At 40.6% G+C, this 17,550-nt stretch overlaps 1 protein-coding gene across 1 annotated transcript in view; it reads right to left on the reverse strand.

Annotated features, from left to right (window-relative positions):
* LOC126236323 (T-cell activation inhibitor, mitochondrial-like) overlaps nucleotides 1-17,550 on the reverse strand; it is a 356,623-nt gene that overhangs the window by 152,553 nt on the left and 186,520 nt on the right. The window contains exon 5 of the mRNA XM_049945539.1: nucleotides 15,170-15,390. Within this exon, the coding sequence (XP_049801496.1) occupies nucleotides 15,170-15,390 (221 nt within the window). The remainder of the gene's footprint in view (nucleotides 1-15,169; nucleotides 15,391-17,550) is intronic.

Here is a 17,550-nt window from a genome sequence, read left to right on the forward strand (position 1 = left end):
GACCTTCTCGGGCAATGTATCACCCTCAAAGGCCAAGATGAAGGTACCGGTGGCAACCTGATTATACTTCGGACTCACCGGATGAAATGTACATCTCGCCGCTCTAAATTGGTGCAGCTCATCATCGGACTGCAGAAGAAGGTCTATGAGAAATATGATACCCCGGACCATATTTAAGCTCTTATGGGGTGTGATGGTTACAGGAACATCCCCCAACTTGTCACAAGTGAGTTACTCCTGTGATTTGCAGAGGATGCTGTTTTGATCAAGACTGACCCAGATCTCATTTTGGACAAGCCCTCCACCTCCCTGAACTTGTCCTCTAAATACTCAACAAAAAACTGAGGCTTCATCATCATGAAAGATTCCCCATCATCTCTCGAACATACAAGGTACCAGGGCAAACAAGATCCACTGTTATCCTTAGCCTGACATCCCTCCCATGGTGTGGCCAGAGAGGGGAACGATTTGGGGTCATTCTTCTGTGCATTGAATTGAGCTCGTGATTACTTAGAGACTGCTGGTGTTTCACCACCAGCAAGAGATGGTGGACTATGCTTCATCGTGTCTCATCTGCCCTGATGCCACCCACTCTGACCAGGGCCCCGCCCCCCCACAGGCGCCACCCACTCGCAGCAAAGGCAACCTGGCAGGATGGCCATTACCGGGAGACCCGATGCCCCAGGGAGATGGGCATCTACCCCTTGGTATACGTGGGGAGTTAATGGCGCAGACATCAGCAGAGTGATCCCTGTGTGGTCATTGGGCTATAACCAACAGGGTACATGATGGCCCCATCACAACGGACTGGCTACCATACTGGATATCAGGTACAAAGAAGTCCATGGTCATCATCGACGCAGAAATTGACACTGCATAGTGCATGGTGGAAAACGCACCCAGGGTGGTGTCCTCACCCAAGAGATGGAGAATGGGCAGCAATGCAATGTGACAAGAAGAAAGTAGGCTAAAGATCTCAAGACATGATGCACCTTGTAAGGCAGCCTTCCCCAATTGGCTCGCTCTTTGGGAAAATTTTGAAGAATGGAGGTCAAACCCTACAGTTGGCCATCACATATAGGCCAAAACATGTAAAACTCCTTTTAGTTGCCTCGTACGACAGGCAGGAATACCTCAGTCCTATTCTAACCCCCGGACCCGCAGGGGAGGAGAAAAGAGTTCCACTTGCATGAATATCAAGAGCTCAGATGGAAACCCTGTTCTAAGCAAAGAAGGGAAAGCAGACAGGTGGAAGGAGTATATAGAGGGTCTATACAAGAGCAATGTACTTGAGGACAATATAATGGAAATGGAAGAGGATGTAGATGAAGATGAAATGGGAGAGATATAATACTGCGTGAAGAGTTTGACAGAGCACTGAAAGGCCTAAGTTTAAACAAGGCCCCAGGGGTAGACAACATTCCATTAGAACTACTAACAGCCTTGGGAGAGCCAGCCCTGACAAAACTCTACCATCTGGTGAGCAAGATGTATGAAACAGGCGAAATACCCTCAGACTACAAGAACAATAAAATAATCCCATTCCCAAAGAAAGTAGGCATTGACAGATGTGAAAATTACTGAACTATCAGTTTAATAAGTCGCAGTTGCAAAATACTAATGGGAATTCTTTACAGACAAACGGAAAAACTGGTAGAAGCCGACCTTAGGGAAGATCAGTTTGGATTCCATAGAAATACTGGAACACGTGAGGCAATACTGACCCTACAACTTATCTTAAAAGATAGATTAAGGAAAGGCAATCCTATGTCTCTAGCATTTGTAGACTTAGAGGAAGCTTTTGACAATTTTGATTGAAATAGTCTCTTTCAAATTCTGAAGGTGGCAAGGGGTAAAATACAGGGAACGAAAGGCTATTTACAAGTTGTACAGAAACCAGATGGCAGTTATAAGAGTCGAGGGGCATGAAAGGGAAGCAGTGGTTGGGAAGGGAGTGAGACAGGGTTGTAGCCTACCCCAGGTGGTATTCAATCTGTATATTGAGTAAGCAGTAAAAGAAACAAAAGAAAAATTCAGAGAGGAATTAAAATCCATGGAGGAGAGATAAAAACCTTTAGGTTTGCTATGACACTGTGATTCTGTCAGAGACAGCAAAGGACCTGGAAGAGCAGTTGAACAGAATGGACAGTGTCTTCAAAGGAGGATATAAGATGAACATCAATAAAAGCAAAATGAGGATAATGGAATGTAGTCGAATTAAATCGGGTCTTGCTGAGGGAATTAGATTAGGAAATGAGACACTTAAAGTAGTAAATGAGTTCTGCTATTTGGGGAACAAAATAACTGATGATGGTCGAAGTAGACAGGATATAAAATGTAGACTGGCAATGGCAAGGAAAGTGTTTCTGAAGAAGAGAAATTTGTTAACATCAAGTATAGACTTAAGTGTCAGAAGTTGTTTCTGAAAGTATTTGTATGGAGTGTAGGCATGTATGGAAGTGAAATATGGATGATAAATAGTTTGGAGAAGAAGAGAACAGAAGCTTTCAAAATGTGGTGCTACGTAGGAATGCTGAAGGTTAGATCACATAACTAATGATAAAGTATTGAATAGAATTGGGGTGAAAAGAAATTTTTGGCACCACTTGACTAGAAGAAGGTAGGACATGTTCCGAGGCATCAAGGGATCACCAATTTAGTACTGGAGGGCAGTGTGGAGGGTAAAAATCATAGAGGGAGACCAAGAGATTAATACACTAAGCAGATTCAGAATGATGTAGGTTGCAGTAGGTATTGGGAGAAGAAGAAGCTTGCACGGGATAGTGTAGCATGGAGAGCTGTATCAAACCAGTCTCTGGACTGAAGACCACCACCACCACAACAACAACAACATAGGTGATAAATGTAACGCTTTCCTTAACATATTTCTCATGCTCTTTGAAAGTTGATTTCCATTAGAATGTTCTTAACAGGGTACTAGCACTAACAGGGAACCCGGGTTGCTTAGTAGTGAGATAAGGATATCATGTAGAACAACGCGGGAATTATATCAAAATGTTAAGTAGTCACAATCGAGCTGCAGTAGCCCATTACAAAAAGTATTGTAAAGTGCTTAAAAATGTTATTAGGAAGGCAAAGAGTATGTGGTATGCAAATAGAATACCTAATTCACATGATAAAATTAAAGCCATATGGTTAGTTGTGAAGGAAGTGTCTGGTCAGCAGCACAGGGTCAGTGTTATAAAGTCAGTTCATAGTAAAAATATTTCTGTTACTGATAAATCAGATATATGTACAGTATTTAACACTAATTTTCTTAGCATTGCTGATGAATTAAATAAAAATTTAGTAAATTTAGTTTCTACAGGGAATAATATAACTTTCTTGGCAAATGCCTTTCTGAGATTGATGTCTGAAATACACCTCTTTGATACAGACAAGGGGGAGACTGAGTCAATAATTAAACCACTGAAGACTAAGGAGTCTTATGGTTACGATGGAGTGCCTAGCAGAAATTTAAAGTACTGTGCTGCACATGTTAGCCCTGTATTTAGTCATATTTGTAATTTTTCCTTTAGGAATGGTCAGTTTCCTGAACGATTAAAATACTCAGTAGTAAAGGCGCTTTATAAAAAGGGAGAAAGGGATAATGTAGAGAATTTTAGACTAATTTCTATGGTATCAGTGTTTGTTAAAGTTATTGAAAAGGCTGTGTATATAAGGATAATTGATCATTTTATATCACACAATTTGCTATCAAATGTACAGTTCGGCTTTAGAAGTCACTTAACAACTGAAAATGCTATACTCTCTTTTCTTTGTGAGGTACTGGATGGGTTAAACAAAAGGTTTTGAACACTAGGCATATTTTTTATTTAACTAAGGCGTTTGATTGTGCTGATCACAAAATATTGTTCCATAAGTTGAACCATTATGGAATACAGGGAGTAGCCCACAATTGGTTCACCTCTTACTTTAGCAACAGACAGCAAAAGGTCATTATTCACAATATTGAGAATGGCTGTGATATGGGGTCTGAGTGGGGTATGGTCAAATGGGATGTGCCCCAGGGATCAGTGTTGGGGCCACTTCTGTTCCTTATTTATATAAATGATATTCCCTCTAGTATTACGGGTAAGTCTAAAATATTTCTGTTTGCTGATTACACTAGCTTGGTAGAAAAGGATGTTGTGTGCAACACTGGGTCAGTTTCAAATAGTGCAGCTCATGACCTCAGTTCATGGCTTGTAGAAAATAAACTAACGCTAAATCACAGTAAGACTCAATTTTTACAATTTCTAACACACAATTCAACAAAACCTGAGATTTTAATTTTACAGAATGGACATATGATCAGTGAAACTGAACAGTTCAAATTTCTAGGTGTTCAGATAGATAGTAAACTGTCGTGGAAAGCCCATGTTCAGGATCTTGTTCAAAGACTTAATGCTGCCATATTTACTAATTGTACGGTATCTGAAGTGAGTGATAGTTCGACATGAAAATTAGTCTACTTTGCTTATTTTCATTCGCTTATGTCATATGGTATTATATTTTGGAGTAACTCTTCCCGTTCTAAAAGGATATTTTTGGCTCAGAAACAGGCAGTTCAGGCAATAAGTGGTATAAGTTCATGAACCTCTTGTCAACCCCTGTTCACGATTGTGGGTATTTTGACATTGGCCTCTATATATATATATATATATATATATATATATATATATATATATATATATATAATACAGGGAAACATTCCACGTAGGAAAAATATATCTAAAAACAAAGATGATGTGACTTACCAAGTGAAAGTGCTGGCAGGTTGACAGACACACAAACAAACACAAACATACACACAGAATTCAAGCTTTCACAACAAACTGTTGCCTCATCAGGAAAGAGGGAAGGAGAGGGAAAGACGAAAGGATGTGGGTTTTAAGGGAGAGGGTAAGGAGTCATTCCAATCCCGGGAGTGGAAAGACTTACCTTAGGGGGAAAAAAGGATGGGTATACACTCGCACACACACACACACATATCCATCCACACATATACAGACACAAGCAGACATATTTAAAGACAAAGAGTTTGGGCAGAGATGTCAGTCGAGGCAGAGGTGCAGAGGCAAAGATGTTGAATGACAGGTGAGGTATGAGTGGTGGCAACTTGAAATTAGCGGAGATTGAGGCCTGGTGGATAACGGGGAGAGAGGATATATTGAAGAGCAAGTTCCCATCTCCGGAGTTCGGACAGGCTGGTGTTAGTGGGAAGTATCCAGATAACCCGGACGGCGTAACACTGTGCCAAGATGTGCTGGCCGTGCACCAAGGCATGTTTAGCCACAGGGTGATCCTCATTACCAACAAACACTGTCTGCCTGTGTCCATTCATGCGAATGGACAGTTTGTTGCTGGTCATTCCCACATAGAATGCGTCACAGTGTAGGCAGGTCAGTTGGTAGATCACGTGGGTGCTTTCACACGTCGCTCTGCCTTTGATCGTGTACACCTTCCGGGTTACAGGACTGGAGTAGGTGGTGGTTGGAGGGTGCATGGGACAGGTTTTACACCGGGGGCAGTTACAAGGGTAGGAGCCAGAGGGTAGGGAAGGTGGTTTGAGGATTTCATAGGGATGACCTAAGAGGATACAAAGGTTAGGTGGACGGCGGAAAGACACTCTTGGTGGAGTGGGGAGGATTTCATGAAGGATAGATCTCATTTCAGGGCAGGATTTGAGGAAGTCGTATCCCTGCTGGAGAGCCACATTCAGAATCTGATCCAGTCCCGGAAAGTATCCTGTCACAAAGTGGGGCACTTTTGTGGTTCTTCTGTGGGAGGTTCTGGGTTTGAGAGGATGAGGAAGTGGCTCTGGTTATTTGCTTCTGTACCAGTTCGGGAGGGTAGTTGCGGGATGCGAAAGCTGTTGTCAGGTTGTTGGTGTAATGCTTCAGGGATTCCGCACTGGAGCAGATTCATTTGCCACGAAGACCTAGGCTGTAGGGAAGGGACCGTTTGATGTGGAATGGGTGGCAGCTGTCGTAATGGAGGTACTGTTGCTTGTTGGTGGGTTTGATGTGGACGGACGTGTGAAGCTGGCCATTGGACAGGTGGAGGTCAACATCAAGGAAAGTGGCATGGGATTTGGAGTAGGACCACGTGAATCTGATGGAACCAAAGGAGTTGAGGTTGGAGAGGAAATTCTGGAGTTCTTCTTCACTGTGAGTCCAGATCATGAAGATGTCATCAATAAATCTGTACCAAACTTTGGGTTGGCAGGCCTGGGTAACCAAGAAGGCTTCCTCTAAGCGACCCATGAATAGGTTGGCGTACAAAGGGGCCATCCTGGTACCCATGGCTGTTCCCTTTAATTGTTGGTATGTCTGGTCTTCAAAAGTGAAGAAGTTGTGGGTCAGGATGAAGCTGGATAAGGTAATGAGGAAAGAGGATTTAGGTAGGGTGGCAGGTGATCGGCGTGAAAGGAAGTGCTCCATCGCAGCGAGGCCCTGGACGTGCGGGATATTTGTGTATAAGGAAGTGGCATCAATGGTTACAAGGATGGTTTCTGGGGGTAACGGATTGGGTAAGGATTCCAGGCGTTCGAGAAAGTGGTTGGTGTCTTTGATGAAGGATGGGAGACTGCATGTAATGTGTTGAAGGTGTTGATCTACGTAGGCAGAGATACGTTCTGTGGGGGCTTGGTAACCAGCTACAATGGGGCGGCCGGGATGATTGGGTTTGTGAATTTTAGGAAGAAGGTAGAAGGTAGGGGTGCGGGGTGTCGGTGGGGTCAGGAGGTTGATGGAGTCAGGTTCTGAGGATTCCTTGAAGCTCCGCCTGGACATCAGGAATGGGATTACCTTGGCAAACTTTGTATGTGGTGTTGTCTGAAAGCTGACGCAGTCCCTCAGCCACATACTCCCGACGATCAAGTACCACGGTCGTGGAACCCTTGTCCGCCGGAAGAATGACGATGGACCGGTCAGCCTTCAGAACACGGATAGCCTGGGCTTCAGCAGTGATGATGTTGGGAGTAGGATTAAGGTTTTTTAAGAAGGATTGAGAGGCAAGGCTGGAAGTCAGAAATTCCTGGAAGGTTTGGAGAGGGTGATTTTGAGGAAGAGGAGGTGGGTCCCGCTGTGACAGAGGACGGAACTGTTCCAGGCAGAAATTGAACCCTGCCTGGAACAGTTCCGTCCTCCGTCACAACGGGACCCACCTCCTCTTCCTCAAAATCACCCTCTCCAAACCTTCCAGGAATTTCTGACTTCCAGCCTTGCCTCTCAATCCTTCTTAAAAAACCTTAATCCTACTCCCAACATCACCACTGCTGAAGCCCAGGCTATCCGTGATCTGAAGGCTGACCGGTCCATCGCCATTCTTCCGGCGGACAAGGGTTCCACGACCGTGGTACTTGATCGTCGGGAGTATGTGGCTGAGGGACTGCGTCAGCTTTCAGACAACACCACATACAAAGTTTGCCAAGGTAATCCCATTCCTGATGTCCAGGCGGAGCTTCAAGGAATCCTCAGAACCTTAGGCCCCCTACAAAACCTTTCACCTGACTCCATCAACCTCCTGACCCCACCGACACCCCGCACCCCTACCTTCTACCTTCTTCCTAAAATTCACAAACCCAATCATCCCGGCCGCCCCATTGTAGCTGGTTACTAAGCCCCCACAGAACGTATCTCTGCCTACGTAGATCAACACCTTCAACACATTACATGCAGTCTCCCATCCTTCATCAAAGACATCAACCACTTTCTCGAACGCCTGGAATCCTTACCCAATCCGTTACCCCCAGAAACCATCCTTGTAACCATTGATGCCACTTCCTTATACACAAATATCCCGCACGTCCAGGGCCTCGCTGCGATGGAGCACTTCCTTTCACGCCGATCACCTGCCACCCTACCTAAAACCTCTTTCCTCATTACCTTACCCAGCTTCATCCTGACCCACAACTTCTTCACTTTTGAAGACCAGACATACCAACAATTAAAGGGAACAGCCATGGGTACCAGGATGGCCCCTTTGTACGCCAACCTATTCATGGGTCGCTTAGAGGAAGCCTTCTTGGTTACCCAGGCCTGCCAACCCAAAGTTTGATACAGATTTATTGATGACATCTTCATGATATGGACTCACAGTGAAGTAGAACTCCAGAATTTCCTCTCCAACCTCAACTCCTTTGGTTCCATCAGATTCACGTGGTCCTACTCCAAATCCCATGCCACTTTCCTTGATGTTGACCTCCACCTGTCCAATGGCCAGCTTCACACGTCCGTCCACATCAAACCCACCAACAAGCAACAGTACCTCCATTACGACAGCTGCCACCCATTCCACATCAAACGGTCCCTTCCCTACAGCCTAGGTCTTCGTGGCAAACGAATCTGCTCCAGTCCGGAATCCCTGAAGCACTACACCAACAACCTGACAACAGCTTTCACATCCCGCAACTACCCTCCCGACCTGGTACAGAAACAAATAACCAGAGCCACTTCCTCATCCTCTCAAACCCAGAACCTCCCACAGAAGAACCACAAAAGTGCCCCACTTGTGACAGGATACTTTCCAGGACTGGATCAGATTCTGAATGTGGCTCTCCAGCAGGGATACGACTTCCTCAAATCCTGCCCTGAAATGAGATCCATCCTTCATGAAATCCTCCCCACTCCACCAAGAGTGTCTTTCCACCGTCCACCTAACCTTCGTAACCTCTTAGTTCATCCCTATGAAATCCCCAAACCACCTTCCCTACCCTCTGGCTCCTACCCTTGTAACCGCCCCCGGTGTAAAACCTGTCCCATGCACCCTCCCACCACCACCTACTCCAGTCCTGTAACCCGGAAGGTGTACACGATCAAAGGCAGAGCCACGTGTGAAAGCACCCACGTGATCTACCAACTGACCTGCCTACACTGTGACGCATTCTATGTGGGAATGACCAGCAACAAACTGTCCATTCGCATGAATGGACACGGGCAGACAGTGTTTGTTGGTAATGAGGATCACCCTGTGGCTAAACATGCCTTGGTGCACGGCCAGCACATCTTGGCACAGTGTTACGCCGTCCGGGTTATCTGGATACTTCCCACTAACACCAACCTATCCGAACTCCGGAGATGGGAACTTGCTCTTCAATATATCCTCTCTTCCCATTATCCACCAGGCCTCAATCTCCGCTAATTTCAAGTTGCCACCACTCATACCTCACCTGTCATTCAACATCTTTGCCTCTGCACTTCTGCCTCGACTGACATCTCTGCCCAAACTCTTTGTCTTTAAATATGTCTGCTTGTGTCTGTATATGTGTGGATGGATATGTGTGTGTGTGTGAGTGTATACCCGTCCTTTTTTCCCCCTAAGGTAAGTCTTTCCACTCCCGGGATTGGAATGACTCCTTACCCTCTCCCTTAAAACCCACATCCTTTCGTCTTTCCCTCTCCTTCCCTCTTTCCTGATGAGGCAACAGTTTGTTGCGAAAGCTTGAATTCTGTGTGTATGTTTGTGTGTCTGTCGACCTGCCAGCACTTTCATTTGGTAAGTCACATCATCTTTGTTATATATATATATATATATATATATATATATATATATATATATATATATATATATATATATATATTGTGCTAATCATAAAATATTGTTCCATAAGTTGAACCATTATGGAATACACGGAGCAGCCCACAATTGGTTCACCTCTTACTTTAGCAACAGGCAGCAAAAGATCATTATTCACAATATTGAGAATGGCTGTGATATGGGGTCTGAGTGGGGTACGGTCAAATGGGATGTGCCCCAGATTTCATTTCTTGTTAACAATATTAGCTTATTCCCAAGAATAAGCAGCTTTCACTCAGTTAATACTCGGCAGAACCCAAACCTGCATTTGGATCGGGCTTCGTTAACTCTAGTGCAGAAAAGTGTGCAGTATACTGCTGCATCCATTTTCTGTAAGATACCATTCGAATAAAAAAATCTTAGCAGTAATCCATGTGCTTTCAAATCAAAACTGAAGAGTTTCCTTATGGATCACTCCTCCTATTCTGTCGAGGAGTTCCTTAAAAAGCTGACTCTTGTTGTATTGTTGTTTGCATTTACTTAACCTTATGGATTGACTTTTTTCTGGTTCTTAAACATTTTATTTTTATCTATTATTACCTTTATGTTGTAATTTCATGTACTGACACATTCCATGACCTTGGAGAATTGGTCCTAAATTTGGTCCATTGGAACTTGACGTGGAAATAAATGAATAGTCATGATATGCAAACTGGGGTCACAATCATTCTCATGAAATTTCAATCACCGACTTTTTCCTCCAAATGTGAAAATATTTTGTTGGTGCGCCTGCATAGGGGGAAATTATCATCATAATAAAATAGGAAAAATCACATCTCACATGAAAAATTTAAGTCCTTCCTTCCATGTGCTGTTCGAGAGTGGAACTGCAAAGAAATAGCTAGAAGGTGATTCAGTGAACCCTCTTCCAGACACTTAACTGTGAATTGCAGAGTAGTCTTGTAGATATGAACTACATCTGTCACAATTTTATTCTCTCTGGAACATCACAAAATGCTGCTGCAAATACCTGATGATACTGACAACATGTTAATCCAGTCATTATGTCAATTTCTGAGGCACGAACTGGAGCATGTTACTTAGTCGAAGCTGTGCCTCACTATTTTGGTCACTACTGCAATTCCCAGAACAGTCTCAACATTACTGGTTTTAACATTTGTTCTTCTTGCATACTGTCTATGTAAGCAATGCCATTTTCAGTGTCTCTGTGCAATATCCCACAGAGCATATATCTCCTCTGCAAGCATACGAAAACTGTAATGAGCCTTATGTTTATAATACTTGCATATCTTGTAACATTACGCTGGTATTCGTGCTAACCTACAGTGTCTCAAATATCTAAGATTGTCGTCACATTTATGTGAACTGTTACAGAAGATCCCTTGTAATTTTGTAGATGTAATTGCAAGACTCTCATAGATGATTTAAATTTAAATTGGATAAAATCATAGCACCTAGCTAGACAAAAAAGAAGGCTCGTAGTTTATATGGCACGAAAAGAACATAATGACCATTTGTTAATCAAGTTTAATAAAACACATATAAGTCATGACATTACACCAATTTACGCCAGAGTCACTATATGAAAAAGATCATACAATACATGATGTCTTAAAAAATTTGAAGTGCTATGGATTAGAAGTGAAATTGGAGCAGGCACAAGCAAAAATATTTGGCAATGTGTGCAACTGAAGAACTACTATGTTGACTCAAGGTCCTTCTCAAACCTCTGGTTTCCAGGAATATTTTCAACTTTATTTCTCATTTTGTGTCTAATGAAATAGAAATAATACAACGCAAGCATTGGTGGAAAAATCACTCGACTCACCAGCATGTGTTGTGAACTTAACAAATACATAATTTCCTGATAGAGTTTAACATTCTGAATAGGGGGATGAATTATAACTTCCCAACAAAGATAAGTGATTAGGTGTCCAAAAAATTTATTGCCAAAGAGAAAAGTGAATGTGAAATTGCAAAGGCACCCAAATTTGTAAAAACCAGTATGGTGGTTAGCATGTGAAAGCATTTGTGTGCCAAAATAATGTCACTGTAACTAGAGCCAATAAGAGTAATAAGTCAGTGTTAATTAATGATGATGAACACACTGCTAAAATAAAATAAAAATTTGAAGAAAATGATTTTGTAGAAGTAAATAAATGTGCTCTACAGACTTTTGCCAATGAAATTAGAATGACCATTAACAACTCGAATGTACTGCTAAACTCAAACTGGAGAGAAGAAAGTCCATTAATGATCAACCCTAAAATACCTTTCTTAAAAGCACAGATCAAGCTGCACAAAGATAATGCCCATATTCGTCCCACTATTGGTGTGTGGAAGAGCCCAAACTATTACGTAAACAGGTTGTGCCAATCAAAGATTAAAGAACTTGACACATTTCACAAACCATATAGTTTAAAAAACAGTTAGGAAATGATTCAGGCCATAAAAGATATTGTTTTACCAGAAAATAGTACATTACTTACTTCTGACATAAATAGCCTATACACAAATTGATCCACTGAGGATTGTGTATCAAATTTGTCTGCACTGCAAAAAGCCAAATAACCATACATTACTGAATTACTTGAGCTCACAAAATTAACACTACCTTTTAATTATTTCTCTTTCAATCAAAAAACATACTGTCAAAACAAGGGATTGACAATAGATTCAAGTCTCTCAGATATACTCTCAAAGATTTTCATGAACAATTTAGAAGTCAAATTTCTCCAAACCAATAGTGAACTGTGCAAGAAAATCTTGTTGTACAGGAGACATGTGGTCAATATTTTAAAATTATTCAGTGGTAGTGTAGAATGAATTGCAGAGATGGATGTTCATTTAAATTCCTTGTGTGCTAAATAACTTTTATGAAAGAACTGGAACAAACAGTTCACTCAATTTTCTTGACCTAATGGTGTAGGTTCGAGCCTTGTACCCAACATCTTTTACAATTCAATCACCTCTGACATAATTATTCCAGCAGATTCATTTTATCCGTGATCACAGCATGCTAAGTATCAATTAGATCAGGAAGATAAGAATAGAGAAATTGGCATCATTATTCAGATATGCAAGGCGAATGGCGACAGGAAAAGTGATAATAGAAAGATGGGTGAAAAAGTGTTTAGGAAAATAGAAAATAAAAATCCTTTGTAAATTTAATACTAATAAAATATCTCTGCCATATTATGGTTCATTACGTGAAAAAGTTGCAAATGATTTCAGAAAACAAAACATACAGGCAGGTTTCCAGACAATAAAAAGTTAGGCCAATTTTTACACCTCAGTTTAGAGCCCCCCAAATTAGTTAACTGTAATGCAGGAGTACATACAATTAAATACAGTTCATGCAGCTGCTACTATATTGTGCAGACAGGCAGAGAAATTGGAAAACAGTTTAGGGAACAGGGCTACATAAGCAACAGCCCCTGGGAGCACATCTACAACAGCATAACCATAAGCTAATAGAAATGGAAAAATAACTTACTGTATTGCACACTGAGAATAAGAGTAATAATTTAGATACATTAAAAGAGTTAGAAATTTACAATGACAATCATTAATCTCTTGCTAGTCTGATGAATGAACACCCAAAAAATACCTGGGACTGTTTTTTTGGAATATTTGATGGATTGCTTCTCAGTCGAAATGAATAAGATGCTTACTTTCCTGAATTACTTTGGAAACATATGATTTAATTCTCAATCAAAATGAATAATATGCTTACTTTACTGAGTTGCCTCAGGAACATGCGATTTAATTCAATCTCTTTTTAAAGTTTCTTGTTCTTAGACCCAAATTATCTTCATGAAGTAATAAATCTATTACAGTGACCTGATGTGAGCAAAATACTGTGCTTCGTAAAGTAAGCGATCCACATTTTATGTATGAACTTAATATGTGCTTTGGTCTTATCTTAAAACACATATTTGTATATTAGACAAACAAGTTATTGCATGATGTGTAGGCATTTTTATACAGGATTGCTTCAACTTTTACACTTATTTATAATGAATACAAACAATTTTATCCTGTAATGTTGTTCGGTATATTCCTTGTAAAAAATTGCCAGTGATCTGGATTGTGGACCACTCAATAATGTCCGGTTTTTGAATCATGTATACTAAGTTGTTTAATTGACCAGTACTTTCCACATAAGCCATGCAAAGAGATGGCACTCTGAAGACATACTGGGGTTCCAATGCCCTCTAACGGGTGCCATGTCTTCTTCTGCAGTGCAGACAGTTTGGCTTGACACTACAGTTCAAGCCTTATGCCTGTTAGGTTCTTTGTTGGCATTAAGCTTTTAATTGACAAAGCTTAAGATTCAATTGATGAAACATGACTGGTATGTCAAAGTTGTGTTGTACATATGTACTCTATGGTATGTATTAGAGGTTCACATTTTATTACTCTTTGCTGTTCTGACTGACCATTAAAAGACTCTAGTAGTATCTACCATATACAAAAACAAATTTTGTTCATTTATCAGGCCATGATATGATGGGACAATCCACAAACACACCATGACAAGAAACAATAAAGAAATTCTTAAAAACCAAGCGAATATTTTTGCATGACCTTACAGCATTTTTAAAGCTTATTAGATAATTACTGACTTAAATAGTTTTAAACATAAAAGGTAATAGTGTGCTGCGACCTGCCAGTTGACTTCATTATTCAATTTCAACTTCCTTAACCAAATATTAATTATAAAATTGGCATAGCTCATTAAACAGAACCTGACATACCAATTTAACAACTTATCATTCTGTCAGCTGCCTAAGCATGTGGTTAAAAATCACTTGTAATTCCAACTCTGATGAAACCTAGGGAGTTCTTTATCCCCTCTTGAAATTATGAAGCTGCATTTAATATTTTATTTAAAGAGAATAGGAAAGTTCATTTTATCAGTGGTTTTTGTAGTACACAGGTATTTTGCTATAACTGTAAGAGCTGGTGAATTGAAAAATTTCTAATTTACATCATAATAGCTTAATCAATACAGAATGTATGAACCTGTAATTCTCTATTTTGGCCCCATGGTGCCCTGTCCATCCATATTGCACTCAAAGGATGTCCCCTTGCTCTGTTGTTCAAGTTTCAAACATTAATGTTATCCTGTGAGCAGCTCCACTCAATCAAGCATCACCAGGCCTTTACACCATCACTTGTGGCACTATATGAGGCACTCCCACTGCATTGCTTCAGAACATTGCAAGGCCAGAGCCACTACCTGTTTTGTAATACAGCACCTATTTTCATATATGGTGTCTATTCTTTTGGCTATATGCAAAAGAACACAAACCTTATGTGATTTACCGGCCATACAACCATGACAATCAAAGATCCACTTTTCTCTTTTTGCTCTACCCTTCTGTAATCGGAGCTGCCTGAGCTCTTATTATAGCTACACATACACCGAGTAATATTACCACATCATCATCACTACCTCTAAACTTCTATTAATGCATACACATAACATTTTTAGATAAAATTTATAAAGTCTGAATATAATACTAGATAAAGTGGGTATAGTACACTTAAACAGGAAAAACAAGAATTCTTAAGTAAAACCATAGTTGAAATCAGAAAAAATACTGTATAAATATTCAACCTTGTAGAGCACCAACAATTTCAGGATGGTTTCGTACCAATGCCTGGAAACTTTGCAAGCAACCACGAAAGTGTGTCACATTCCAGCCACAGTCCCACAATATTGCTTTAAGGCCCAAAGATTTTCTTAATGTATCCTGTAGTCTTACAATTTCTGTTCTTACAGGCTTTCTAGCAGCCAGCTTCTCTCGAGCCACAGTTACGTTTTCCTCCAGCCAGGACCTACAAAAATTTAAAAATTTGTACATTTTGTACACTGACAAGAAGGGACAGGATGATAGGACATCTGTTAACACATCAAGGAATGACTTCCATGGTACTAGAGGGAGCTGTAGAGGAAAAAACTGTAGAGGAAGACAGAGATTGTGATACATCCAGCAAATAATCGAGGACATAGGTTGCAAGTGCTGCTCTGAGATGAAGAGGTTGCTACAGGACAGGATTTCGTGGCAGGTCACATCACACCACTCAGAAGACTGATGACCCGATGTATATTTTCCGAGTCATCAGTCTTCTGAGTGGTGTGATGTGACCTGCCACGAAATCCTGTCCTGTAGCAACCTCTTCATCTCAGAGCAGCACTTGCAACCTATGTCCTCGATTATTTGCTGGATGTATCCCAATCTCTGTAATCCTCTACAGTTTTTTTCCTCTACACTGTGTAACACACAGGCATTTAACTCACAACTGATAACAAATCACTGCAAGCTGAAAATATTTACAGCAAAAACATAAACCATCACAGGCAGCAACTCAAATTATACTGAAAGCACTATTAAGTTTGTCTCCAATTAAAAATGAGCAAAATTATCTTAGCTTGCTCTGAAGGACAGAAGCAACCATTATGTAATTTATTAACTAAACACACCATCTTCCAGAAAGCTGTATGACTTAACATATACATGAATAAAATAATGAGACCGTAGATAAACACAAAATCAGCACTTAGCAGTACAAGTGCAGGAAACTGCTGTCTGCAGTTTGTAGACCCTGTGGATTACTGAGATCTGTCACTTACTTTATTATTAAGAGAAAGTTCAAATTTCCAAAACAGTAAAGTGATTAGGTCAGAAATAGTAAGGTTGCGGATGTAATCAGATGGCTGTACTCTTAGCACTCACATTCTCTAAAGTCAGGGACCAACAAAATGTAACCAATTAATGTTGAAACTTGTTTTTTTGTGAGTTTACAATACACTCTAAATGGAGCAATGGAAAACAGGAAATTGAGAAATTTTCTGTGAATATAAAAATAATGCATCTCATTCACACCATGTTTAAAAAATATTGGGAGAATTCTTCATGATAGAATTTCCTTGATGTCAGAAGAAATTCTTCATGTGGAGGCAATTTTTGTAACCATACCAAACATTTTTTCTGTGTAAATACTGTAGTATAAGTAAGACTGACAAACCATACTACTAAGAGTTTAATGCAGACCTGATTTCATTTATACATACTCTTCAAGAAAAATAGGAATAGTCTAAGAGAAGTGGCTTCTGGTGCACAACTAAAGCCAAATTGGAATCATTATTTAGGACCAAGGGGGTTGAGCAATGCTTTTCATCATGAGTTCAAGTAAACTCAACTGCATTACGGGATTACTAATCAAAAAGCAGTAGCAATGCTACAAGACGAACATTATGCATCGTGGAGAAAATTAATGTTAAAGTCCTGAGAGCATACAATGGGAGAAGAGATGGGCAACATATTACTCCTGTGAAACCTCACTGCATGACCACAATCAGAAAATGAGAGATATTAGAGCGTATGTGGAGGTGTACGACTAGCATCATTCCCACACTCCATTTGCAAACGGGACAGAAAGGTGGGAAAATGGCAATGGTACCAGAAGTATGCTCCACGTGCAGAGTATAGATGTAGATGTACATTTTTAGGTCACAGTTTTGGTTGATCTGCTCTCTAAGATCTTCAGAAATACTAGATAATAAGGCAAATATTGTACTACTTGTCAGTAATATAAGGGCTAGCTAAATAATTACACGAGAAAATAAAAATTGAGAGTAAAATTAGACAAGTGATGGTACTGTTGATACTGGCATTCATACCCATGATACTAATGTCTTTATATGCTTAAAGTAATATACCAGAATTTAAAACATAGCTTTTCCCTAAAGAGCAGAGAAGTCACTGAACACAGTAACAATCTCTTCTGTTCTCCTTAATAACACAACCATACAGCATTTCTCTTATTCTGAAGGCAGCTGAATCTACACAGAGTCACTCATTTGCCCACTATTTTGGAACAACTCTTTTCACTTACCAGAGGATAGCCTGGACAGAACACTGTACAATGGAAGCCTAACTGGCCCTGTGAATCATGTTTGTTATACAGCATCCAACTCATCTTGCTGAGCACCCA

Source organism: Schistocerca nitens, chromosome 2, assembly GCF_023898315.1.
Source record: "Schistocerca nitens isolate TAMUIC-IGC-003100 chromosome 2, iqSchNite1.1, whole genome shotgun sequence".
In the NCBI taxonomy this organism is placed as follows: Eukaryota; Metazoa; Arthropoda; class Insecta; order Orthoptera; family Acrididae; genus Schistocerca; species Schistocerca nitens.